The sequence below is a fragment of the Harpia harpyja genome, chromosome 2 (genome assembly GCF_026419915.1).
Source record: "Harpia harpyja isolate bHarHar1 chromosome 2, bHarHar1 primary haplotype, whole genome shotgun sequence".
NCBI lineage: Eukaryota > Metazoa > Chordata > Aves > Accipitriformes > Accipitridae > Harpia > Harpia harpyja.
The window spans coordinates 18386151-18411171 of NC_068941.1; the positions used below are offsets into that span (position 1 = coordinate 18386151).

Sequence of the window (25021 nt, forward strand, 5' to 3'; positions counted from 1 at the left end):
CTTGAGCACATTATGAATGTGCTGAAGACCAAGGACAACACATTTAGTGTGTCTTAGACATACTATGAAGACGTTGAGCAACCATAGGAGATCTGAAGTCAAAGAAGCACTTGCATATATGTGTACAGGACAGTGTACGCAGGACCTTTGTAAGCCTAGCAACCTGATGGCAAAGGTCCTTCATTTCTATCCAGACAGGCAAGAAGGACAGACAAAGGAAACCTTTAGATAGATGTTCTAGAAGGCACCATCCCATATAGCTGCCAAGAAGTTAGGTATTTCCTTCAATATGAAAAAAAGCCCCAAATGTTTCCACAAACATTTGTGTCATGGGCAATTAATCTAATCCTGAGTGCAAAGGTTTGTCAACTAAGGTATCATTCCACTTCAAGAGAATATGGGTTTATATCTGTGGATCCTTCCTCACGCTCTCATGAGACAAAAAAAAAAAAAAATCCTACCAGGTGTGTAGTTATCTGGGATTACTTTGTTATATCCCTGCACATTTCTATTTTACATACAAGCACTATGTTTACATTTTTTTCAGGTATATGGTAGCATTTTGACTCAAAAGATTTATTAAAAATCTTTGCTACTGGACCAGTAGATGTAGCTTGATTAAAATGACTGTCAAGCTGCTGCTTTTTCATTCCCACATCACTGACTTACGCTCTGATCCAGATTTTAAGGGAATCTTGGGCCAGTCCCTCCCTGCCACTTATACATCACCTTGCATTTGCATACCCATTTCAGTTCATGCTCTTGGACTCTATGATGGTTTAAAGGCTTTTATCTTTTTTGTTTAGTGGGTGGGTTTGGTTTGTTGGGGGGGGGGGGGTGTGCTTTCAATTTCTTATCTTTAACTTAAAAGTAGAAAACCTGATACACACAGTATCTGGCAGGATGCAGCTGTCTGGCACATTGTGCATTGGATACTTCAGATAGGAAAAAAAAATAAAATAATCCTACAGTGCAAAGTATAAAATGGAGTTTTTAATGGGTTGGATATTAGTAGGGGTGAAAGTAAGAATGCTAAATACCTGTTATTTAGTTATTATGTTGAGGTGTAATAAGCACGTTGGGTACTAAAGTAGGTGTGTTAAGCTTATGGATATGACAGATCTAATGTGAGTGTTTCTCACAAAACCACGTGTCATGTTGATAAACCTGGTGACTTAAGTCACAGTCAGTCTCTATAAAATAATACAAAATAATATAAAATATAGATAAATGTGTTTAGATATTTTTGTGAACCTGGAAAAATGGTTCTACCACAGAAAATAGTTCAGCATGTGAAGAAAACAAAACAGTTGGGCAGGTTTTTTTTCAGCTCAGTACCTTTTGTAACTTTTTACAGTATCTTTAATTAATCTGTAAAATGATATGCCAGTTTTGAGAACTGTGTGTTCACCAAGATATTCTCAGTATCTCTAACAACTATGTTGTATTGTGCATTTGGCTCTGGATGAGCTGTTAAAACACAAATTACCTGCAGAGAGACAACTTGAGGGAAGTAAAAGCAATAATTGTTATATTCTGTATTGCATAATGTTTAAATACAACAGGAGTAACTGTTGGTCTAGGCTGTTCTTGGCCAGTAGCATCCACATTCTGAGGTGATTGTTTTATTCGAAGGGCTGGATAGCCATTGCTGCTCTAAATTACTCTGTGAGCTTTTAAAAACAAAGAATCAAATTCTGCCTCAGGTCTGAGTTTTCTAGGACTGTGTGTGTGTGAGAGGGTGGATTTAAGACCTGCACACTCTGAATTTATCATGTCTAAGGGAAACAGTATTGGAAGAGGGCAGTAGTGCTGTGTGGACTAGAATACAGGAGGAGGAATTGTTGCAAAACCTAATCTGCAGTGTGATTGTAGATGCCATCCATATTCACTACTGTAGTATCAAAGCAACATGCATCCTTTTCTCCTTGCTACTTCAGGAATGGCTAGTGAACCAGTGAAGTCTACTTGCACATCCAAAATCTTTACTTCACCTTCAAAATACCTGAAGCTGTTAGGATACCAGCAGTACAAGATATTCTAAATATTACATGTTACTGGGTAGTTAAATGATTAGAAAATTACTTTAATAATAAAAATCACTTTATTCTGTGTCTCTTATTGTCAATTCCTACCTCCTCCCCACCTTTTCTGGCTAGTCAAGCACCTCGCAGATATCTTAAGAGTTTATTTCTACTGTGCTCTGACACAGTAGGGAAAGGCTAGACTGATTTTGCTCCTGACGAACTGAGACACAGACCTACAGCATTCAAATTAAAGGCAATGTTTGTTGTAGGGTGAGTTTGCCCTCATATCTAGAGCTGTGAGGCAAATTAGTGGCAGAGCTAAGGTTAAACCTGCCATTTCAGATTCTGATCTAGCATTTCAGCCACAACAGCAGCATTAGATTTTTTTTTTCCTTTTATTCCTTTTAGCTTTTTCTTGTGTTGCTGTTCACTTCCTTCTTGTAAATACTGTGGTAAGAAGGAATGTGCCCAGTCATGCTCTGACCTGATTACAAGGATGAAGGAAGTTGGAAATGTGGGCTAGATATTCCCATGTATTGCCACTCACTGAAAACCCCGAATAGATTACTAATATTTTTGGCTGATGACTAATGCTTTGCAGTGATCTGTTCTGTTATCTATGCTCCATGCTTGAAGAAAATGTGATTGACTGGTTAAGAGACTGACTCATGATTTTGCACAAATGTCATTTAACCCAAATGTCCTTGTTCCTGATCCTTGTTAAATAAATAGATAACTCAGAAAGACAGCAGCATTAACATAGCCTGGTTTTAAGTTATTAGCAAGGAACAGAGTAGTAGCTGACTGGTTGCTGTTTGACGCTACTTCTATGCCAAATGCTAGTAAACATCATTGTTTTAGAGGATCTGCAAAATTAAGTTGTACAGCTTCTAGTTACTGTACCTTTAGCTGATTTGGCAGCTCAGCTGCCACTAGAAACTTAAGCATTCATTAGCATTTCATGAGCCTTTAGACAATATCCCTATCTGTCAGTTCAGTTCTTTCACTGACAATAGTGTTAATGATTTAAAATATTCAGCAGTGTAACCAGACAATGTCAGCTAAAACGGAAAATGCTGCATTTGCATTCCTGGTGTCATGCAAAGCCATTTCAACAGACACTGAGCTTAAGGCAGAGAAGCATTTTAATCCTTTTTGTGGTGAGTGGTGAGAATTACTATAATAGCCCATGAAGAAAACAAGATATGGAACTTCACAGAACAGCAAGAAATGTTATGTAGAGGAGGGGGAATGATCAAAAATATGTTTTAATTTCATAGAGCATCCTTATACTTAACTGTAATGGGAGAGCTTATAAAACAGTGTGCATAGAACACATCCAGTACATTTTACTATTTATGGCATTCATTCCTATGCTTCTACCCCTTTAAAAAAGAATAATTGATTGTTGTGTATGGCCCTGAGCAGTATGACAGGATGACTTTAGGTAGAATTGTGAAGATTCAGATCGAGTAACAAGTTGTTAGTGCAGCAAAAGTAGTTTTCGTCATCCTTCATCCTTCATAATCATTTAGATACTTGTTTTTCACACAGTGTCACAGTTACTAAACCAGGATCTATGTCTGGATGCGTATCAGACATCTAACTTGAAATGCTTGTAGATGTCATAAAACATCACATCCATAATAACCTAAAATATAGACCTCTAGATTACCTAGCAAATCCGACTATTGTAGATGTACCCGGCCACCTATGCCAAAAGTCTCTTCTTTAAATGAAAACAAGTAGGGCCATGCAACCATTTCTACATTACTTTCCCAGCATGCTTCAGTGCCAATCTAAAGAGAGTATGTATTGACAGAGTTCACTTAGGGAAACCTCAGACAGTGCCAGCTATGAGGAGATGTGTTAGACTACAGCATGAGAGCATGCGCTAGCTGCACTGGCCACTGAATAGTTGTCTGGAGATGGCTGTCTCTGGTTTATGTGAAAATGTACGCAGAGTGTATTGTAATGATCATGTGTAGAACGAGGAGGGAACGTTGCCTCCACACACACTGGCTCTACAGTATTTAGATGGAACTTGGTGCAGCTGGAGGCAATTTGCTTTGCTGTTTACTGAAATCTGTTCAACTACTTATCTAAATAGGAATATCAGGGCTGAATCTTAAACTGGTGCAAGTGTCAATGATGTATTACAACGATGAACTGTAAGAAAGCAAGAATAAAAATAAGATGGGAGTAGAAAAGTAAACTGACTCTGTATAGGTGTTTTTAGGGTGGGTTTTTTTGTCTGGCTCCTTCTTGTGATTACTTACCATCAGAAATAATAAGTTCTTATGTACTTCCATAGATCCCTCCACATGGTGGATCTTCTTCCAATGTGAATGGTGTACCTGAATCAATCCATTGCCAGAGTCCTGAAGGTAGGACACCGATAATTGCTAACAATCATTGCAACAATTTTGTTGTAGGTAACAGTTGGTTTAGCACCTTTAGGTGGTTTCTGATGACTCCAAATCATTTTTTGTTCCGAGATGTTTGATACCTTGTCGACAACTTTATTTTGGAAAAATTGTTATTGCGTTTTCTACATCAAGGCAGTAAAGCTAGGAAATAAATTTTGTTCTTTTTTTTTTTGTCAAGTGGTAGCATATTAGTGGACCCTGCTCTTCAATAGTCACTATTAGGAATTTGAGTGATTTTGAACACAACCTGCAGAATATCACCAGAAATGTGTTTGTGGCTGGATTGAAAGTGGAGCCCTCCTCAAAACAGCACATTGTGCTTCAGGTAGAACCACTAGCCCATCAACTGACCTTAGCTAAACTTAACCTTTCATTCCTTATCTCTTTAAAGCAATGTTGGTTTTTTTATTATTTTAAAATTTCATTTTAGAATCAATTTTTTAATTTAAAAATACTGAAATAAGCAGCTATCAAACTTATTTGCATTTTGGATGTTTCAGCAACAGCTAAGGGAACTTGAAGGAATTCAGCAGATTGGTTCTTTTACATGCATTGTAGATTAATCTTATTTGCATTTTTGCTTTGAGTGTGCAAAAAGATACTTCAAAAAAAGTATTTTGAGTTCACAAAATATTTAGGCTAAGGACTTCTAACTGCATTCATTACTTCTAGAATATGTCCGCACAAAAACATAGTAATATTTGATTTGTGTGTTAAAAGGTCAAACAACTCTGATTAGTCTTAGCTTGTTCTTTCTTAGATTGAGATAAAAACAAAGGAATAAGCTGTGAAGAAAACAGCTTACTTTTAAGTTTTGTTTTGCATTTGTGACTGTTCTGTATCTGTGGAACCCATTGGGGATTTATTACATCCTGCTGACGCTTTTCTTCAGCTTGCATCATTGACCTTCCTTTTTTGCAGGTGTGAACGGAAACAAGTGCTCAGGGTCATCTACCATTCTTGAGAAGTATAAAGTGGGGAAGGTGATTGGTGATGGCAATTTTGCTGTTGTAAAGGAGTGCGTAGAACGGTGAGCAAGTAAACTGTCCAGTACTGCTGTTTATTTTACTGGATAAAGCTCTGTGCATTAGGATAATTTCATAGAAAATGTGATGAGATGAAAGCAAAGAGCAGTTGCAAAGATGTGCCTGCACTTCAGGAGAACTAGGCATAGCAAAACACACAGAGCTTCCTATGTATTATTCCAGCAAAGAGATATGAGACCAGCAGAGGAACATGTCTTCTTATCCCAAAAACTAAAGGAGGTATCACCTTCTAATCGAGGCTCTTAAGGAAATCCCTCAGATCTTCAGAAACCCACTCACACAACAGACTGTTGTGGATGGCAGGAAACTGTATGTGGCATCTCAACAGTCTTTGAGACACCCCCCCTTCTGCCTCAGCAATTCTGCTGCTGTAGTGTCCCTACTGCCTGCTGCTTAAATGATTTTTCACAGCTTTCAGTATACTGTGGGCAAAGTATTCTTAAAGGCATGCAGTTGGTGGCTGCTAGCCTGTGCTGCTGACTCCCTAGTGCTTGCTTCTTCTGTGAGGTAGTGTGGTGAGCAGCCAGAGACTTTTCAAATCAACCTTTCAATATTCCAGACTCTGAAATATTCTTGGGCCTGATTTCCCATGGGGTAGACAGGATACCTTTACAGACCTGTGCTGTGTTACTGCCCTTCCTCTGCAAGCTTTGTGTCACACTTTGCTGCTAGTGCAAACATAACAGATGATTTGACTGTCACTTTCTTAGTGTATTTTTTAGAACCACCGTCTGCTGTCTTCATCAATCTCAGAGTTATGTCAGCTTCTTAAATATTATGAGGAATCTCCAACTTGTACGCAAATACAGCAAATGCCTGTGAAAACCATAAAGGTTACAGAAACAGTTTCTATTATTTGGTCCTCATCTGCTGGTTTTATTTAAATGAAAAGAAAGATAATTATGAATGGAAACATCTCATTCCAGTCTTAGCACATCATAGATGCATAGATACTTTTGCTGAGTCATCCAAATGGGCCAAAAGGGTTGGGTACTGAGGCTGAACCTGGGGCCTCCTCTACTGAAATATAGGTGAATGGATCTTATAATCCATAACTTTCTGCAGCCATTACTGCTTTTTCTCAAGAGAATTGTTTCTTCATACTGTATCTGCATTATTTCTCTCCATTACTGAGAATAATATTGGCAAGTGGTATGTAACACAATGTCTAATATGCCCTTCTGGTTTATAGCAGCACATGACAATTGTTATTTTTAATACTTTTTTGAGAAAGTGATGTACAAGCATGCAAGGTTTATAGAGTAAGGAATAAAGACTGAGGTGGCAGCTCTTAGAGATATTAGCTGAGTACAGTGCTTGCTGATAAAGAAAAAAATGGCTAAATGTGATCTCAGGATGCTACAATTACTACTCCAAAAAAGTTCCTGTTGCATGTGCAGGTTTAAGATAATGCTTCTCATCAGTGTTAACATCTAGACTCCAAGGTCTTGATTTTTTTTTATTTCTTTTTGAACAGTTTCTGCCAACAAACTCTGGTTCCTGACAAGCATTACATCAGTGTGTAATCATGTCCCTACTGCTTTAAAGACTGCAGGTCTGTTACAAAAACTGTGAGAAGGCAATATAGCCAGCTGAGTTGCAACTGGATTTCTGTCCATTTCATTTGGCAAGAAGCTACACATAAGAGGCTTGAGTCAAACTGTATAGAATAGAATATTTCAGTTGGAAGGGACCTACAATGATCATCTAGTCCAACTGCCTTACCACTTCAGGGCTGACCAAAAGTTAAAGTATGTTATTAAGGGCATTGTACAAATGCCTCTTAAACACTGACAGGCTTTGGGCATTGACCACCTCTTTAGGAAGCCTGTTCCAGTGTTTGACCACCCTCTCAGTAAAGAAATGTTTCCTCATGTCCAGTCTAAACCTCCCCTGATGCAGCTTTGAACCATTCCCACGTGTCCTGTCACTGGATCCCAGGGAGAAGAGATCAGCAGCTCCCTCTCCACTTCCCCTCCTCAGGAAGCTGTAGAGAGCAATAAGGTCACCCCTCAGCCTCCTTTTCTCCAAACTAGACAAGCCCAGAGTCCTTAGTCGCTCTTCATAGGACATGCCTTCCAGCCCTTCCACCAGCTTTGTTGCCTTCCTCTGGAAGCATTCAAGCAACTTCACATCCTTCTTAAATGGTGGGGCCCAGAACTGCACACAGTACTCAAGGTGAGGCTGCACCAATGCTGAATACAGAAGGATAATCACCTTTTTGACATGTCCCCCTAATCCTCACCCAGAGGCTGTCAGCTACATCATCACTAACTGCAAGGGCTGTACAATCAAACCTCTCCCTTACATGTAGTACAACACCTCCACCTCACCTGCCCTGCCTATCCCTCCTAGACAGCCTGTAGCCCTCCATCCCAGCACGCAGCTGTGGGACTCATTCCACCAAGTCTTACTAATACCAATGATATTGTAGCTCTGAGAGCTGACCAACACTTCCTCTTTGTTTCTCATACTGTGTACGTTGGTGTTCAAGCATTTCAGATATGCTCCTGAGCTCTCTGTGCTCCCAGGAGCAGTGTAAATGTTCCCACTAGCATTGCCATCCTCAGGCAATGCCATGCCAACCTTTAGCTTACCTACTGCAATCCTGTTGGTATCTCCTTCCCCCATCAATTCTAGTTTAAAGCTCTCTTGATCAGCCCCACCAGCTTTTGCCCAGAGATGCGTTTTCCCCATCAGGACAGATGGATCCCATCAGGCCTCAGCATACCTTGTCTCTCAAAGGCTCTTCCATGGTTTAAAAACCCAAAGTTTTGGCACAGGCACCAAATTGAATGATGCTTCAGTGTTTTGCCATGCGTCCTGAAACTGGCCACAGATCCTTTGTTATCTATAGAGTGAACAACATTCATGAAAAATAACAGGTTGAAAGCATAAGATAACATAATTTATTATTTTCAGGAATATCGACCGTGCATTTTGGAAATCACTTAAGTTCTACTGAATATGGGACAAGGGCTGCTAAGTCACTTGGGTTTCAGAATGTCATCTGTGGTTTTTGGAACGAGGGAACTGGACTAGAAAAACAACCTTCCAATTATTTAAAAAAAAAAAAAAGCAAAATTAAACTTAAAAATCTAGTTTTGTATGTGATCCAATCTTTATGTTTAGTGAAGTATTATTAAATGAATTTTATATAAAATAAATATACAATAGTTGCTAATAATAACGAGAGAGGAGATGCCGACTATAAATGCTTGTCTTTTAATTCCTATTAATTATTATACTTCATTTCTAATCATGTTGTGCTTAGAAGCCTTAGTTGTGGAGCCAGGATCCTATTATACCAGCTGTTCTACAAAAAGAATAAGATGGTCTCTTTGGGTAAAGGGTACCTATATGTCTTTATATGAAGACATGAGTCAACAGATGGACACTGACAGCTAGACAGAAGAGTACCAGAAACCTGTCAGACAATACTCATGTATGATAGGCAGTGGTAGTAGCACACAAATTATGTGGATGATATCCAGGGTTTTTTCTAGGGTGCTATAGTAAGGGACATTTGCAAGAGGGATTTGAAGTTGGTTGATGAATTGGCTTTGTGAATGTTAACTCCTCTTTCTACATAGCATAAGTGCGAAAGGTTTACCAAGTGGGTTTTGCAGATCAGTTGTTGCAGGCTTTCAGATAATGCACTTAATTTAGTATAATGCATAAACTGTGATTCTGAATCAGTGTACACACTGTATTTGTAGTAGATTTTGCATCCGGTCTATAATATAAGAGGATGGCATTTCACAGATACCATTTAGATAACACTTCTATCTAAAGACCAGATCAGGTTGTAACTATGACAACCTCGCGGATACAGCTGCACTTTCAGAGCAGAGATTCTCTACTGCATTTTTTCACTGATGGATAAATGGAACGCGAGACATCATTAATTCAGTTCCTTTTTTTGTAAGGTACTAATTTTGACTAGTTATATCTAATGCCAAAAGTATAGTGAAAATTAACCTGGAAGTTTAAAAACATGCCTGACTTTTGCTTTTTTAACTGCCTCCAGTGTTTTTTACCGTACATGCCAGTGGTCTTCTGATGCACATGGAGTCTGTAGGTACTGAAACAACACAAAATAGTAGCAACAGGGTCTTATGGCATTTTCTTGTGATTTTTAATTAATCATTAATACAAGTAGTAATGTTGTCTTTGATAAAAAAAAAAGATAATTCATTTGTGTTGCTTTTTTCTCTCATTTTCTCCCCTTCTTGGAGACAAAAGGCAAATAAGAGCTCCTTTCTGTGAGAGTATTTACTGAAAACAGTAATCCTTTTTACTTTGTATATAACCACCCTCTTAAATGTCATGGGACTTTAGATGACTGTTATAGAATTCTATAGAATACTAAAAAAAAGTAAAGAATGAATGAAATACAAAAGGTTAAAATTAGTGCCTAATATATTCTGTGGGATTTTAGACTAGTCCATAATTAACTATAGGTTTTTAGCTCTGCTGAATCCTACTGAATTTTTCCACTAGGGTATCAATCTTTCTTCTGCTCACTTACACATAAATGTGTATGATTTTATCTTTAAAGCCTACCAGTTGAACAAAACTAAGCGGAAGGCTCAAGACAAATTTTGCATGTTGCCTTAGAGAAGTGACAGAGAATTGTGCCAGGTCACAGAAGAATGAACTGCAGCTGGAGCCTGGGATTAATACACAAAGTGAGCTAGGTTGTGGTAGTCAGGGAAACAGAAGGTACAAATGCCGCTGAGAAAACAAAAAACAAAATCAAGTTGGTTCCGTGAATTTTCTGCCAGCAACCTCCATGGGTCAAGGCTTTCTGTTATGATGATGTGTATTCTTACAGATGATGCCACAATTTGTTGACCAGTTTCTAATTAATGGTTCTCATATTTTTCTTGCTAGATCCACAGGAAAGGAGTTTGCACTGAAGATCATAGACAAGGCTAAATGCTGTGGAAAGGTAGCGTACAACAATTTGCATGTATAAGAAAAATAGCAGAAACAGCACTAGCAGCTGCTCATTAGTCATAAATGGTGGGTGTGTTTGGGTTTTCTGACTATTTTCAGAATATCTGTTTAACAGGATGATAATGTATGCAAGAAGCAAATAATAAAAGTAGTGAGTGTTAGTCTACTAGATAATAGAGTAAAAAACAGTCTTCTGTTTTATTAGACTAACAACGAAAATGCCAATATGTGTCCAAAGTATATTAGAAAGATTTTGATCTGTAAAATATGAGAGGGAATTTGCAGCTATATGTGTATTTATGTAATTCCCATCCCTCTCTGCCTCTTATTTTTATCTTTTCATGGCTGTACATGCTCCTTTTATATGCAGAACATGGATTTGAAAAAAATTTTCTCAACCATTTCTTTGTGTTTATGTAGTTTCACCATCCTGTATAACAAAGGCTCTTAACAAAAGGGTTCCTTAAACTGCCTTTTTAATTCAAGCTAAAAAAAAAAAGGCCAAAATTGTCTCTCTAGCAGACCAGCTGGATGTTCATGTTACATTACATAATCAAAGCAAGTATCTGAAAGTGTCAGACCTCTTCTTCACCTTCCTCCCAAGTACAGAGATTTTAAAAAAGGAAGAAAAATCCTCCAACCTACAGCCAAGAATGTAAACTAAATATTGGAACAGATAACAACAAATAAAATACTTCTATTTTCACTGCTTGCAATACCTTAAAAAAAAAGAGCTCTTGAGGAACTTATGAATCGAATGGATTATTGTTTAATGTTAGCTAAAAGAACACTGAGGGCACAGTATTAATTAGCAATCAAACTCTGGATTAAAGTCTCTTTGAGAGTAGGAAATATGCCATTCTCTCAAGGATGACCGAAAAGATGGACTTTTTGATGCAAACACCTTATTTTTTTATGTAAATGATTGCACTGAAATGATTCTGGAGGTGACTTTGCAACCAAGTCAGGGTTTTAATTCAAAGGTACCCTTTTTGTCAATTACAATAAGTAACTGCTCTGAAGTGTAATTCAGAGCTCCAAATGCTGAATGTGACCTTGTCATACAGATTTGTTACATTTTCCTACATTCTTTGTGTGGTGAGGAGCTGTATATTACTGTACACTAATGCATTACCTGCTGTGATGACTTGCTTTAAGTAGAGGTCCTCAAACAGAAATGTTTTATCTATGTAGAGTTTAAACTGTGTATGAGGTGCTGGGAGATGAGTGTTCCCACCTCCCCATCACTTTATCTCATATTCTCTATGTTATTTAAGGGAAAAGTTAGAAAGGAATCTTAAAAATGTATAATCACAAGAAAAAGTGCTAGAATTACCTTTTTGAGATTAAAATGTTGCCATTTCTTTGGCTGTGGAAAGGGTGACCCAGTGTGTTTCACTGCAAAAGGAAACTTTTGGGTGATGTGTACAGCTTGCAACTTTAGATGTGTTTTATTACTTGTCTAAGTCAGCTGCTTAGGTATCATAAATTAGAATGGTCTAGAGATAGACAATCCATTTTATACAGCAGAGTTTAAACATATTTTCTATTTATCGTTCTCACTGCTTTAAAACAAACAAATAATAAAAAAAATCAACCCCATGGATGCATACTTGTCAGTTTTGAAAGGACCTGTGTCTGTATAGCTACTTACAGATGTATGTGTATGTACAAGCAGAGGACTGTTGTTATGAAGATGTTTATACCTGTTAGGGCAGTGGCAGAACTGTCCAGGAAGAATTCCAACAAAGAAAATAATTAAATTTTGCTACAGCTTACTCCTTCCTTACTCCGTTTCACATGTTTTTAAGCCCTGCCTTAAAATCACCCATCTGGCCCATCAAGCCATATGCGTGACTTCCATGTTGCTCACTGCTCTTTAGCCGTTTATCTTGGATGTCCTGAAACTTGAATCCAATTGATTAGTGTATTTTCCACAAGCAGCTTAAATGTTAGTTATACAATAATTTCTCTGTAAATAAATCATATTAATGTAGACTGAAATCTATATTTCACTATCTAGGGGAACATTACAACAAGTTTGAGAATTACTATTTTTTTACATGACAAAATATAGCAAAAACAGTGGGGTGGTTGAAAATAACTAACTATATATATTAGTCAGCATTTTGAGGACAGGTATTAAAACAGTAGCTCAACAACATTTTGGAGCCTTTTTAAAAAAATATTATTACTGTTTATTTTAAATAAACATTACTTATACCTGAGCTTTATTTAAATCAATTAACAATTTAGTCAAGTGAAATAAAGAAAGCACAGGTAAAGCTATTGTGCCTTAGTTGTAATTAATGGATATAATAAATTTAATATGTTATCTGTCATTTAGGTGGAAAAAGCTATAATAAGATTCTAGTTTTTGCTTGGACTCTTAATGCTAGTTTTGAATTTATAGGCTTCCATCCATAAGTCTTAGTATGCTGTGGCTGTTCACTTTTGTCTGTTGATGAGATTCAGCATTGTGTTTAACAAAATTGCTTCGTGTTTGTTTGTTTTTTTTCTCCAGAGCACTTTGCTTGGATCAGACATATGTTTGTTCAGAATGACAATTGATGCTCTTTCAAACTGAATTTCAAAGGTGTGACTGTTTAACCCGTATATGCCGCACCATATTCTCACGAAATGAGATGCACAAATGGCATGTGGTTTCTGAGTTACATAGCCACATAAAGCTTTGGCAAAACTGCCTATGCACAGCAGATCACAGCTACTTCTAGTGCTCTGCTCACAGATGCATGAAGTGCATGCTACTAATCAGTGCATTAAACATGAATAAGTTCCAAGTCCAGTGACAAGATTTGTTATCTGCCAAAGTGTAAGGAAACTAGTATTTTATGCAAGCATTGTTACTTATTTTGCAGTGAAGCTAAATACAATATCTGTATTCCAATATTTATAAAGGAAAATGCAAATCATTCTTCACATGAAAGGGGCATGTAATTTTCTTCGCTCTCCATGTTAACCAAATGCTAAGATGTTCTAGAAAACAAAACATTCTGGAACTAATTTGTTCCTGAAACCCATTACTTCCTCAGAAGTATGGGGAAGGGGAAATTAAACTCAATCTGTGTGCTGTTAAACTGTTGGAGCTACAAAGACTTAGCTGAGCTATTACATAGTTTGCAGACTGTAAATGTGAACATACCTATAAAATGAACTGAAATCCATAACCAAAGCAGTTATAATATTTTTCATCTCTATAATCCACAACTTTTTTAAAAAATAAAGTCCTTGAACATAAATCCTAGGTAATCTGTCCTTGAGTAACCTACACTAAATGAGAGGTGAAGGCTGGAGAGGATCAAGAACATGATAACTATTGATTGGGGGTGGGAGGTTACAAAGATCCAGCTCGGGGCGGTGGGGTTCTGAACTTAATTTTACCTCATAATACCCACATAAGAATATAATCTGCACTTCCTGATTTGCTGTCATGTTCTGGGGTCTTTTTTCAGAGCTATCTCATTGGTTATGTGTATGAAATATGGTATTTTAATTTAATTTTAAATTAAACATGGTCAATGATGATGTACAGTTGGGCTAAAATGCAAGTTAAAAACCAGCATTTGACAACAACCCTCTACTATATAAATTAAACAGCAAAAAGGGTGATCACTGATCAAGTGATCAGTGGTCAGCTGATCAAAGGAAAAGTGAATTGGCAATTTCACGTCTATTCAGATAAACTTCCGTCCTCTTTTCTGAACAGGAACACCTGATTGAAAATGAAGTGTCTATTCTGCGTCGAGTGAAGCATCCAAATATCATTATGCTTATAGAGGAAATGGACACCCCAACAGAACTCTACCTGGTGATGGAACTGGTCAAGGTAAGACTAAGGAGACTTTTTTTTTTTTTTTTTTAAATTCTCTGTGTTGGTGTGAAATTGAGAAGTATCTAGGAACTTTAAAATCTTGGGAGACATAATCAGTGATAACTGAGATAAGATTTCAGTGGCAACCTGCATTTTTAATCATGCAAATACTCTTGTCCCTCAGTTATATTAATGGAATTTACATCTCTTCAGTTGTAATTAGACTACTTACACAGATCTGAGGTAATTTTGCAATATGTGCAGTCTAGAGAGAAGTGGATAATGGTTTTTATCTCATGTTTACAATATGTGGGGGTAATAGCGATATGCATTTACTGACAGAACACCTGCATTTATTTCACTAATATCTTTATTTAATAATTTGCTTTAAAGAAACAAATTCTTTTTAATTAATTTATCTTAGTAGACAATAGATATAACAAATAGTTTAAACTCAAGTGTTTATGGTCCAGCAAAATAAAACTCAAAAAATCTCACGTGTTTTGCTTATATCAAACATTCACTCATCTTATTTCCAATGCACCAGAAAATAGATGCTGCTTTCATACATGTATAGAGAAAACAAAAATCTTCATTTTGCTGTCACCCTGTGAGCCAAAAACACAAGTTGCATCAAGTTTTAGTTATGCACTCTCTTGTCTGTGTTCTGTACATACACAGCAACACTGTACATGAGCTTGATTGGCATGTCAGATACAAATAATATATATCATCATCATGACTTTTTATTTCTGTCTGAAACATTGCTAGATTCAAGAGTCCCTTCTAGAATGGTTGCCAGACTGGGAAACTCTGAAGAAAGTCTGTAGTTGTTGAATTCATAATTTCTGTAGCCTATCCATGTCTTTTCCTTGCTAGAAGTTATTTTTATATAGTAGAAGCTTTTTTGGTTTTAAGACACTATTTTTTTTATATTTTAATACACCACCATCTTGGCCTGTATTTCCTGAATTGCTGCCTTGCTTGGAATGCCACCCACTCCTACAGATGTATCCAGGGTAACCATCATAGAGACACCCACATAAAATTTGTGTCAATGACTGGAAATGCTGCATCAGTAACACACTTACATATTGTTATGTATTCTAAGAGGAATAGAGCGTCTATAATCAGACTGCACAACTGGCACTTCAGAAATCACCTGTAGGTTCTGCACTCTAGGTGTGTCATAGAATCATAAAATCATTTAGGTTGGAAAAGATCATGCTTATGTTGTTTGTCCTCTTCAGCTATATTTATTTGATATTTCTGCAATATCTACAGAAATTCCAATTTGCAGTTCATTACAATTGCTGAATATTTTTTACATTAAGCTTTTTATTATTAGGCTAATTCACATTCCTTTAGGCTTTTCTCAAAATCAGGGCTGTTTTTTGCTATGTAAAGGTATTATATTGATTAGATGAAGAAAAGGGAAACTGTATGCCTGTACCTGTAGGTAATATAAATGAGTGAACAAAGGTAGGAAGATCAACAGAATGAAATCAAGACAGAGAAGAGCTGTATTTGCCCAAACTCAGACACCAGAAGCCTGGAGTACAGTTGAAAATTTAATGTAGATGACCCAAGTCCCAGTCTGGTATCTTCGTGACAAGATCATCTTTCAGCAAAATAATTTTTTTACTGTTTAATAAGCATTTGAGCATGCCTTTCGTACAGGAAGATTTTACACGGTTTTTTTTATGAAATAAATACAGTCATCTTAATTATTTTTCATGTAGTGATCTATTATCTTTCCATTACTTTAGGGAGGAGATCTATTCGATGCTATCACTTCTTCTACAAAATACACAGAGCGAGATGGGAGTGCAATGGTTTACAATCTAGCCAGTGCACTGAAATACCTTCATGGTCTCAACATTGTGCACAGAGACATCAAGCCAGAAAATCTCCTGGTATGTTCCATTTATTTTCTAATATTTTATCTTACTTTGTTCTCATTAATGCAAATGCTTGTATATAAATGTCAAGGAGCTGAGCAGAGAACAGCAGGAATATTAATTTAGAGTAAGTATGTATGAAATAAATCTTCTGCCATGAGATAGCAATCACCATAACCCAAGTGAGCTGTGCTCAAACCTGTCCTTAGACCTATCTTTATTTACATTTTGATTGGCTGCCATTTGGATAAGCAGGAGTATTGTCTCACAAAACAATGAATTTTAAAGCTATGTTGATGAATTATTTATTATAGTTTGCAAGTGGGAGAAAAGGTGGGCTGAGTGCCATTTCTTTGAATGATCATATGGTTATCTCAAGCAATTTTTTTTTCTTTTTCTTTCACTGTCATAGTAGGAGCATCTTTCTGACGATTTACCACTATTCTAGCCATGAATTAACTCTGTACATACATTTATTTTGTCCTAGGGGACTGACTACTTTTGTTTTCAGCACAGACATAAAATAGCTGTGTTGACAAGAATTACCATGAAGTCTGCTTTGGGAACTGCTTAGACTACAGTTCACAGAATGGGAACAGCATGCTATCTTGCTTATACACAGAGGTTATACTTACATATTACATATTGGGTATTAGATATTACGTGTTGTGCACTGAACAAACAGGGCCATAATGTCCCCTGCCTGAGCTACTGTAGTCAGGAATGCTAGTAGCTTTCATTAACACTTGGTAGGCGTTTCTCAATCCTGTTTAATGAGCTTGCATCTAGAGTAGGAGTCATGGCTTATCCCAGGCCGGATTTTGAACTATTACAAGGATAGGGCTATAAGCTGAAAATATTTTCCAATTAATAGTCAATTCTTTCCCAACTAATTCTACTGACAGTGTTTAGCAATTTAAATAAGGCCTCAAATAAATGAGATTGTTTAGCAAAAGGAAGCAGGGCGGGGGGCTTCTCCTGGAAAATGTAGTCACACCAACATGGCACTTAAGAGAAAGAAAATGAAGGTGGAAGTCTTACTTACTACTAGTAGGTGCATCTTCAAACACAGCCAGTCCAAAGAAATTTTAAGCTCTCATTAGTGATTGAATCAATTATAAATAGGCACAAATGTCCTTTCTGCCTAGAAAGCCTAAAGCGATGCAAATCTTATTCACTGTGATTGACAGTGGCAGAATGTTAAGATAACATACTGGTATTGAATGCAAATAATTCCTGTCAGTTGCTACCTATAATTGCAAGTAGTTAGTTCTTTTGCACAGGGTCATCCAGCTGTCTGAATTACATTGTCTTCACTAGCCATGCTTTTAAAAATACAAACACTAAGAGTAATAGAAGATATGAAGGTGTTATATCAAGGAGAACAAGTGTTTCCATTAATGATATGAATTACACATGGGAATGAAGGAAGATATTGCTGCCTTGGCAGTATTCAGTTGTTTGAGGAAACCAAATAAATTCAGCCATTTTGGAGATTCTGGAGTCCTACATTCTAGAAACTAGATCCCATTGAAATCATGTTGACATAAACATTTTACTTTAAGAACAAAACAGATTAATTTATTAGGGATGTTTCCTTTGGTGTTGGTCTGGTTTGATTTACTCTTGCTATCACTGTCATATAACACTTTTGTTTCTGTTAAAAATTTAGCTTCTTTCATCAACAAAATGACTCAGAACAAGATGTGCTAGATTCTTTATGGGGCTTTTGGTAAGATCCACTTGGATCTGCACAGAAACCTAAACACTTCTCAGTCAGATTTCTCACTCTTGTACTGAACTTGCCTAGACTAAGCTTAGGGAAGACATTTGCCAATGAAATATCCAATACGCTAACTGACTAAATTTATGCTAAGTTAGTGAGAGATGTTAAACAAATCTGTAGCTGCCAATCCCATTTTAAACTCATCAAATGGAAGCATAGTATTATATTTTTCTTAATACATTTAAAACTTCTCAGCATTCTAGGATTGGGTTTTCTTTTCCCTCTCTAGTTGCTTGAGGCTATATCATGGTCTGACCTACATAGCTACCAGACAGCTCGGTTGAACACTAGCTCCAGCCACACTGTGGCAATCAATGGTCATACCATTTTTCTCTTCTTTCCCTACAGGGCTGTGGAAGTTACCTCTTTTTCCCATCTTCTTGGTGCGATGATTATTATTTTCCAAACAAATTAAAGCATCTAAAAAATGCAGATGTTCTCCTCCTCATTCTGTTTTTATTTTGCTGATTCTAGGTATGTGAATATCCAGATGGAACCAAGTCTTTGAAGTTAGGAGACTTTGGACTGGCAACTGTGGTTGAAGGACCTTTATATACCGTCTGTGGTACACCCACATATGTGGCTCCAGAAATCATTGCAGAGACAGGGTGAGGATGACTAAGACATAAGTCTTGTAACCAGTTATTTTTGGCAGGTAGCTCCTAACTGTTGTAAGAACTAGAATGCTCTAATAGGATGGTCCGCCGTATTTTTGTAACCAAACCATCTATGAGAAAACAGGCATCATTCAGTTCCTTGAAGAGGCCAGCTTCCTTGCTCACCCTACTCCCAGAATTCACCTTTGTCTCCTTACCATCTCCCTAGGATCAGCGCTGGCACAGTAGAGTTTCTTGGTTTATGTTCCCTGCCTCACCTCACCATTCAGTGCCCATTGTACCAGCTGTGGCAGCTGCCTGGGGCAGAACAGACAAGCAAAACACAGTGTTCATGTTTGTTAGAAACGGAATAATTTATATTGGAAGAGACTCTAGAGGTCACCTAGTCTAAACCTGTTCTCAGAGCAGGTCTAATTAGATCACGTTGATTCAAGTGATCCTGTTTGGGTGACACATGCTATTTGATAACTGTTGGTTTATTAAACAACCCCATTTTCCTGAATTTAACACATGGTTGTATAAATACAAAATAATTTGGTAAAATGGTAGAATTTCACAAGTCGTCTTTCCTTTTAGACCTATTAGACATCCATTCCATGCTAGCTGACTCTTGACATACCTGTGACCATTCTGAATTTGGTCTTCATAATGGAGGGAGGTTTGTTGTATTGTTTCAAGCATTGTTCAGTGCATTTGTCATATGGAGAAATATTTCACAGCTGCAGTGAGCTCAAACATCAAAGGGCACTTCATCTGCATGTTTTACGTCTTGACAAACTGAATCTGCTGGATAGAAAAGAATGGGAAAGGCCTCTTTTTGACCTCTAGTGTTTTAATTTCTGTGCTTTAAAAGAAAAGTGCAGTTCTTTTTCCCTCTGTTACTCACTCAAGAGACTGGAGAATTGGTATCTTTCTTGTTGCTTAGCAACATATGATAACCTTAGAGATAGTTACTCCAATATGGGAACTGAGAAAGCACATCCTTGTCTTTTATCATTAGTGATTCTGGATTGGGAAACCTTGATACTGAATTGAATCTGTATTCAGAAGACCCTGGAGAGCCTTGAGGCTTATGCGGGGGGGGGGGGGAGGGGGGGGTGGAAATCAATGAAAAATGATGTTATCATGGTTTCCTAAAGACTGTGAAGGATGCTAAGTAAAATGATGCTTAGGTATAAAATACATTTCCACATCATCAGCAAGTAGCTTAGAACATATATATATATTCAATATATATACATGTAACAATATATATTCATGTAAATGTAATCATTTGATTGGAATGACTTTTTTTTAATCCAGCACAAGTAACGCAGTCTTGTTTTCTCAGATATGGCTTAAAGGTGGATATCTGGGCTGCAGGTGTGATCACATACATACTGTTATGTGGATTTCCACCATTTCGCAGGTGAGTATTCCTGTATGTCAAAGGGAAAAATAGTAAAGAACCAAGTTCTTTCTAAGCGAGTCTTACCTATCTCCCTGAAGGGGAGATCTCATCTTGGGGGAAAAAAATTGATCAGATAGATTGACACATTTTCTTTACCCTTTTGTTCTTTTTTAAAATTGTTTTCACATGTTCCTCTTGTCGGTTTTGGGATGAATTTTACTTCTTTTTCTAAGGGAGCAACTGGTTTACTGCTGTGTGGAGGGATATGGTGGTGTGAGGGCATAGTTTCTTTTCCTTTTGTCTGCTATGTGTATAGCAGTTCAATGAACGTGTATACTTTGCCCTCTAGTGTTTCTGTTTGGACACAGCAGCTTACTGGTTTGTAGTGTTGAGGGTGAAGGTTAATGGCAAAACTGAGGTGAAGGGAAGAATTTGCTTATGTTGCATTTTTAGCCTTGTTAATCTTTTTGATAAGTGTCATATGAGCGATGGAGTTTGCAAACATGATTCTTGCTACTCAATGTCACAATATGTATGAGTTCTACTAAAAATCAAATGGATATGCTTTGTGCCTCAGCAATTTTTTTGCCAGGGAATGAGAGGGAATTGGCACATTTTAATAGGGAATTCTCCTCTTAACTTATAAGTTATTTGTGCACAGTCTGTTTGTCCATTTTTACAGCAAAATACTTAGTTTGTAACTAAAACTCACCAGACTGAATAAGAATATTTTGCAAAGAATACAATATAAACAATTGTCAATGGAAAAATTATCATTTAGTTTAGGTATTGGTTTTTTGCATGTGGTTAGTTCATGTTTAAAACTGAAAACATGTTTTGAAAGATATATTCTACAAACAGATGGCAATTGCTTCAAATAGAGTTTGGGGGCTGGGCATGGAGTATATCCATACCATGCTATTAGAATCAGGTCTTAACCAAGGTTAATAAATACTTATTGCAAAACCAAGCCAAGAGGTAAATTGTTCATTACAGAAATAGGTTGGGTGGATGTTCAAAGTGGCTAGGGGTAACTAAGAGAAGTTAAAAACCAAAAAACCCACTGCCATTGGTCCCTGAATATTCATGATACCATGGGTTTGATACAAAAGCAGTTATTCTTTCAATATCAGTAGCCTGATATTGAATACAATATTCAGTAAACTAAATGTATCGTGTTTTCCATATTTCCCCTTTGGATTTTGAAAATTCTCCTGTTGTGATAGTTTAACAGAAGAGGCTCATTTCTCTACACTTCTTCCCCCTATCATATGCTTTCTCTAGCAAGTCCTTTAGAACTAGGCTGCAAAGTGACTTATTTTTTAACTACCTTTCCTGTTCCTGTATGTTAGATATGTGGTCCCTATTCCAGTGGAATTCCGGTCACTTCAATACATATTTTTCACCTCAATATATTAGTTTTTCTGTTCTCATCGCTCCTGACAGCGTAACTATGGCAAACACCTCAGAAGTGCTGCCACTGTATGAACTTGCAAATTATGCATTTATAGTAGTTGATATAACATAATTTCTGTTCCATCCCCAAATCAAGTTAAAAATTCACATGACAAATTTTCTTCTTTCTCATTATCTTTTTCATTACTGCTGTTCTACAGTGAAAACAACCTTCAGGAAGACCTCTTTGATCAGATACTTGTTGGGAAGCTGGAATTTCCTTCTCCCTACTGGGATAATATCACTGATTCAGCAAAGGTACTGATATGTTTTCCAACCTGAAATAGTGTTTCTGACAAGCCACTGAAAAGACTCTGCTCTGTTGGAAAGGCAGAATAGAACATTCAGAACAGACTCTTACCCACTTCCAGCTGCTGTGCCTTTTTAGTTAGCTAGCTTAACAGTGCTTGATGAAAGCTCAGGTTTTGCAGGCCATCATGTTATTGTCTGAGTAAGTAAGTGTGGCAGAATGCCAATTGCATTCAGTGAACATCACATGCTATTCAGTTTACTTAATGATGGACTATTATAGCAGGTTCAGTGCTTCAGCTGTAAAATAAGTGTCTCTGAATTTTTCCCTCCTATCTCTTCTAAAAAAGAAAAATTATTATTTTGTGGACTGAATGCAATTGACATAATTTGTTCCTATTTTACTTGAGCCAGTTATTAGAACTTCTTTTCAAAAGATGCAGCCAGCTTGATTTGCCATTGCTAATAGTTCTTATGTTATCATTGCCATTTGTGTTTAAAATGATTGTCTGCAGGATAAAGGTTCCACCTTTTAAGCCCCACTTCTCAAGCTAATTCAGTAACGTACTCTGCATGATATCTGAGGACTCTAATTAGCAAGTGGAGATTATTTGTTATCCAGCCAATGAGAAGTTGCATTTTTTTTCTGCATTTCCCAATGGCTGTTTATCCATTTGCCAACATTTCCCAAGCCCCAATCATCTCATGCTCTTCCAGACATGCATTCTGAACAAACAAGGCTGTCGATCTTGGTACTAAAGGTGACTTTTCACTTCAGACTTACACAGACTAAATAACTTGGCCGGTTGAGAAACCTCTCACTTAGGTATGTTACTATCTGCCTGAAGAAGCCATTTCCCAAAACTGAAGAAGTGATGAACAATCTTCTTTAAATACTCTTGATAAGAATATGAAGACTGACAATTTGGAGGCTATGAAAGTTTTTCGAGGGGGGATTTGGCTCCAAGTACATGAAGTTGTTCATTTGGGAGGGGGACATATTTGTCTTAATAGGCTCGTAGAACCAGGAATTACACCAGTAAACTAGTTGTTAGTTGCATGAGAAAAAACTTGAATGAATAAACAACTGATGAAAGTTGGTTTGGGTTTTTGGTTTGTTTTTTTTTTTTTAATTATTTTACTGACTGCTTTGTATCAATGACCTCTTCAGGTTTATCGTATCTGTAGGCACCGTTAATGGAAGGCCCACGGAAGTGTTTGATAAAGCTAAAGACACCTGCTCTAGTGCCTCTAAAATATGATGAAAGCCACAATACCAAATCTTTTGAGATTAAATGTATAATTAGTAGAATTAAGCATTTTTCTCTTTCTATCCATCTGCTTTTTCCTATACCAGGTGATCCTTAGCTGATGAAATGAGTTAAATGTCTTTTATTCTTCTGGAGCAACACAGAACAGAACATAGTTTTCAAATAATTTCAGCAGTTTCTTGAATTTCAGATGCAGTTTCTTGCCTCTGATTTGTGCTCTTTATGTACTGTTACTATGTGCATGTACTTTGCCCATAGTGGATCTCATCTGTCCCAGGTTTGTTTTCATTTTGGTCACCTGCATGAATATATAGAGAACAAACTGGAACATTATAGCTGATTTTTTTTTTAACATTTCCTCTTCATCTGGTTTCAAGACTCAGTGAAACATGAATACAGTAAGGAAGTTGATATGAAATATGCTGTCCAGCATACTCTTAAACCTAAAGGGCGAAGTTTTTATTCCGCTAAAGACACTGGTTCTGGTATCAGTGCAAGCTGTTTTTTCTTTCACCCAGGTAGCAAGAAAATTCCACTGAGAAGAACTTGGTGCAACAGTGTTTTCCATTATAATATCCTTCCCCACTCTCCTTAAACTCTTCTTTTTTTTTTTTCCTTTTTTTTTTTTTAATAAAGGAGTTAATTAGCCTGATGTTACATGTGAATGCAGAAGCCCGATATACAGCAGCACAGATCCTAAGCCATCCCTGGGTGTCAGTGAGTAAATTACATTTTACTTGTCTCTAATTCAATATTAAATCTGTAAATCTAACCATTAAAGTGTAGTTTTCAGAAGCAGCAATACACTTCTACTATGCCTATTTCTGTTTATTGAACCACTAGTCCCATTTCTACATAAAAGAGAACAGCAAGAGTCTGAAGGTAGCTTCAGCTCTAACAGCACTGTTAGCTTCTGTGCTCTGAAAGAATAGTGTGAGGGTATCACTTGCTGACTGCAATTAGAAGGTGCTGGGGGTTGCTACAACCCTGCTTAAACATAACACAACAGGCAGATGTGTGACTTGGTCATCTTTTTTGTTATTTCACTTTCAACCTAGAAAACAGTCATCTCAAAAATGTGTATGTGGAAGCACTGTTGTGCACGTTGGCATCTTACTTGCTGCAATGCTACTTAAAGTATGATGTCATGTTTCTTGAAGCACTTCAAGCTTCCTAAGACAAATAAAATTAGCAAATAAAATATCTAATTTAACATAGGCACTAAGCTGGTGGCTGCCAGGTCCTTCATCTTTTTGGGCAGCAGCAGTGGGGAACACCAAAGTGCATTGCTTATTGATTTAAAATCAGTTCATTATTAATAAATACTAGATTTACATGTACATAGTCAATGTTTATTTCCACACACGTTTTAAAAGAGGGACTGAATATGATCTGTGGATTTCCCTCAAACAAGAGAAGACAGCTATAACGAGTGTTTCTATGCATAACAGCTCCTCTCAAATGTATTTATGGTACTGTATAATGTTGCCACACTTAGGATGTGATGAACCATTTAAAATGCTGATTTAAAAGAAAGCCAAATGACAAATATGCTTTTTATTTTTAACATGCTTGAATCAAACTTGCAGCTTATAATTGTGGGACAAATCAATGGACTGAAAGTATACAGTGCCACATGGCATTTTAAGAAATAGAAGTTCATACATAAAACAGTGGTTGCTACATTCCTTTCCTCTGTAATTTGTCTTAACCCATTTGAACTGCATCTTATGTAGCAGAGTGCATTCACTTTTGGGCTGCCTGTCTGAACGCTTACTTCACATTAAAAAGCAGGAAGTATCTGAGGATAATAGAAAAAATCTGGTTTACTCAGTTACATTCAAACATACTTTTGGTTTTTTCCTAACTTGGATATTGTGTTTATTCTTATACAGGATGATGCTTCCCAGGAGAATAATATGCAAGCTGAAGTAACAGGTAAACTGAAGCAGCACTTTAATAACACCCTACCTAAGCAAAATAACACATCTGCTGGGGTTTCTGTCATCATGGTAAGAAAAATGAACATTTTTATACATTGATATCATACTTTGCA

The 25021-nt window shown here is 37.0% G+C and overlaps 1 protein-coding gene across 4 annotated transcripts in view; it reads left to right on the forward strand.

Annotated features, from left to right (window-relative positions):
• Positions 1–25021, forward strand: part of DCLK2 (doublecortin like kinase 2) — a 94784-nt gene that overhangs the window by 64126 nt on the left and 5637 nt on the right. For all 4 annotated transcript variants that reach the window (XR_008232765.1, XR_008232763.1, XM_052772203.1 and 1 more), the window contains 10 exons: positions 4342–4414; positions 5378–5486; positions 10399–10456; positions 14192–14311; positions 16066–16212; positions 18458–18591; positions 19931–20008; positions 21607–21703; positions 23602–23682; positions 24861–24977. Coding sequence is in view for 2 of the 4 variants with exons in the window: in XM_052772203.1 (XP_052628163.1) it covers positions 4342–4414; positions 5378–5486; positions 10399–10456; positions 14192–14311; positions 16066–16212; positions 18458–18591; positions 19931–20008; positions 21607–21703; positions 23602–23682; positions 24861–24977 (1014 nt within the window). In the remaining 2 variants the exon portion in view is untranslated. The remainder of the gene's footprint in view (positions 1–4341; positions 4415–5377; positions 5487–10398; positions 10457–14191; positions 14312–16065; positions 16213–18457; positions 18592–19930; positions 20009–21606; positions 21704–23601; positions 23683–24860; positions 24978–25021) is intronic.